Source organism: Cyphomyrmex costatus, unplaced genomic scaffold (genome assembly GCF_001594065.2).
Source record: "Cyphomyrmex costatus isolate MS0001 unplaced genomic scaffold, Ccosl1.0 scaffold2506, whole genome shotgun sequence".
NCBI classification, from domain to species: Eukaryota; Metazoa; Arthropoda; class Insecta; order Hymenoptera; family Formicidae; genus Cyphomyrmex; species Cyphomyrmex costatus.
This window is the reverse complement of record NW_017276594.1, coordinates 3,500-6,883: the sequence shown is the minus strand read 5'-3', so window position 1 is coordinate 6,883 and position 3,384 is coordinate 3,500. Positions and strand designations below refer to the sequence as shown.

Genomic DNA, 3,384 nt, shown 5'->3' with positions numbered 1-3,384 from the left:
ACGAAAATTTTAAAAATTTGTCGGATTCACTTGCGACATGTTATTTAGGAAATTATGAGGTTGCTGATTTCGAATCTAATATCAGTATTTCAAAATTCAAACTGTCGGATTATCCAAATTATCTTTTATGTTCTTTCTTTTGTTTCTATACCTTTTTTATGATTTGCATAGAATCTTTCATTTGTAGGCAATACAGTGAAGTTTTAGGTGAAAATTTTTTTGAGCATCTAAATTGAAAGTAAATAAGTTATTCATATTTTCCGCAATGCATCGTCGAAAACCTTCCAATATTGAAGGTACACAAAATGATATTTCCGAAGGTAACCGCAGAGAATTATTTGAAAATGATGATTGCATTGATGTCGCAATAATACCTGATGCAAGTAATTCAGATGTTGATGATGCTTATGATGATAGTGACGGAGATAGCGAGAGTGAGATTGTAGATATTGATGAAAGTACTATAATGTCTTATATGCAAGTGCACAATAATTACTCTAAGAGTCAAAAATTTTTGGAAGATAATCATCAATATAGCTGGGCCGATGGAGAAAAATCATATAAAAACAAACTCGACAATGAATATTTATTGAAAAATAGTGATCAAAAGATTATTCGTGAGGTTCACCAACAAAAATTTTTGAATTTTTTTTTCAAAGTCGATGAAAGAATATATCATAGAAGCTTCTACTCAAAATGGATTAAAAGTTACATTGTCCGAGTTAGACATTTTCATAGGTATAATAATTTTGTCAACTTTCAATAAACGCACATCCGAAAGAGACTATTGGTCCACCGATTCCTTGTTAGAATGTCCCATTGTAAAATCAGCAATGTCTCGAAATCGGTTTTTAGGTATAAAAGCAGGTCTGAAATGTGCAAGAAAAGCTGATGAAAATGCAAAAGATCCTGCTTGGAGAGTAAGAACGATTTTCGAGATGTTCAAAAGCAACGTAAAACGCTATGGTTACTTTCAAACAGCTCTTTCCGTAGATGAAATGATGGTGAAATTTAAAGGGCGTTTGCGTTTTAGGCAATATATAAGAAATAAGCCAGTGAGATTTGGTATAAAAATGTGGGCTCTGTGTGGGTCAGATGGTTATTTATACGAATGTGATATCTACTGTGGAAAGTATTTGAAAAGTGATGGTAATCTATCAAATTGTAGTTTGGGAAGTCGAGTAGTTATAAATATGACAGAAAAATTTCTTCTGTCAACTTCTCGAAAAAAAGTAGAGCAATATCATCTATACTTCGATAATTACTTTACAAGTCCGGACTTAATCATTCATTTACATAAAATTGGTTTGAAAGCAACTGGAACTGTAAGACAAAACCGTGTAAAAGAAAATAATAAGCTAGGGAACAATGTTCCACGAGGCACCATCAAAGTAAAACACGAGAAAAACAGTGGCTTGAATTATATTACTGTAATGGATTCTAAAGAGGTTTCGCTGCTTTCAACAGCTGCTGGTGTCAATCCACTACGAATGATGCGACGCTACTCACAAGAAAAAAGAAGTAAAGATGATATTGCAATGCCTAATGCTTTCGCAAATTATAATAAGCATATGGGTGGTGTAGACACACATGATCAGTATTGCAGTACTTTACTACCTATATTCAGAAGCAAGAAATGGACTTGGGTAGTACTCATGCGATTAATCCAATCATCCATCTCTAATGCTGTGATACTGTTCAATACTGTGCAAGAAAGTGGCAAGAAAGCGTCGGCCAAAGACTTTGCAATGCATATTGCAAGAACGTATTTACAAACGAAAGTCGTTAGTGCCCTGAAGGCCCATAAAATGCAGAACGAAAAAAAGCGGAAACACTGCTCAGGTGACACCTGCCACATTCGCACATACTTATGGTGTACAGACTGCCAGAAATCTTTCTGCAAAAATTGTTTTGAACAATTTCACTGCGAATAATATTTTTTCTAAAACGTATGCTTCAAAAATAAAAAAAAAAACAGAAAAATGTAAAAAAAAATAACAAAATTGTAAAAACAAAAAAAAATTTTTAAAAATTAAAAAATTAAAAAAATTAAAAAAAAGGCTCTTTATTCACGTTCACCTCCACGCGGTGAGAGTCGGGCAACGTCAGAAATATTTTGGTAACACTGGCGGCAAGGAAACGTGACTCATGTCAAAATGATTGTTATTTTGGTTTTACATAAAGTATTTTGAAATTTTAGATTATCTACTTTGAATTATTGTAAACAGGCACCAGATTCACGCTGATCACCGTATTGGAAGCGCCATTTTGAACTTATCAAAACTAACAGCAGGTTCGTTACGAGTGACAACAAATAACCCCAATTAACAAGTTGCAAGTGAATTCGAATAATTTTTAAAGATGTTGTCCGCCATATTCAATCCGACATTTTGAATTTTTAAATACTGATGTTAGATTCGAAATCAGCGACCTCACAATCCCGTAAATAACATGTCGCAAGTGAATCCGACAAATTTTTAAAAATTTCGTCCGCCATATTGGGGCCGCCATTTTGAATTTTTTAATACTGACGTCAGATTCGTGATCAGCGACCCCAAAAACTCCCAAGCAACAAGTTTCAAGTGAATTTGATTCATTTAAAAAAATGTCATCCGCCATATTGGATCCGCCATTTTTAGTTTTTGAAAACTGACTCCAGATTCGTGATCAGCGACCTCAAAAATGCTAGGATACCAAGTTTTATAAAAATCTATTAATTTTTTTCCATTTTGTAGGCATGGCTGTGATATTACATAAAATATTAACTTTTATCACCATTTTGTGTCCGCCATCTTGAATTTTTTTTTTCCGGAACACCCGTATCTGATAGCAAATTCATTTTTGACACGATATTTGCGACTTTTAGAGATATTCTAATGCCATTACCCATAATAAAATTCAATGAATTGAAAATAAAACCAAGAAAATTCATGTCTTTTTTTAAAAAAAAGAGTATAACTTTTTTATTTGAAACTTTAAACAATTTTGGCATGCACCATTGGAAAGAGCGGTCCTTGGCCAATAAGAAATGGCTATCGCAGAATTTTTCCTACACAGTTTTAATGCTAAAATATTGTGTCAAACTTCATGAAGAAAATTTGTACATTTGGGCGTTAAAGGGTTAATTGCGCGCCGAATTTTCTTTAATTTAATAATTTTTATACTCTTTACGCATCATTAGATCGATCTTAATAATGTTCAATAACAAATTAAAAAATTTGTAAATCATTAATTTTTCATTGCGAAAAATATTATCTCAGCCAGGAGTTGAATCTGGATTTCTTGCATTCCATGCGAGCATCCTAAGTCCTAAATTATCTTGGTATTTTAAAGGCTTAGAACTAGCATTCATGGAATGCTAGAGACCTGGGTTCGATTCCTGGC

At 33.2% G+C, this 3,384-nt stretch overlaps 1 protein-coding gene across 1 annotated transcript; it reads left to right on the top strand.

Annotated features, from left to right (window-relative positions):
• Positions 1 to 265: 265 nt before the first annotated feature.
• LOC108774372 (piggyBac transposable element-derived protein 3-like) lies at positions 266 to 2,272 on the top strand. Its single transcript, XM_018540464.1, has 3 exons — positions 266 to 458; positions 856 to 1,842; positions 2,229 to 2,272. Exons 1-3 carry the CDS (start codon positions 266 to 268, stop codon positions 2,270 to 2,272), a joined length of 1,224 nt encoding a protein of 407 aa, XP_018395966.1.
• Positions 2,273 to 3,384: the final 1,112 nt, after the last annotated feature.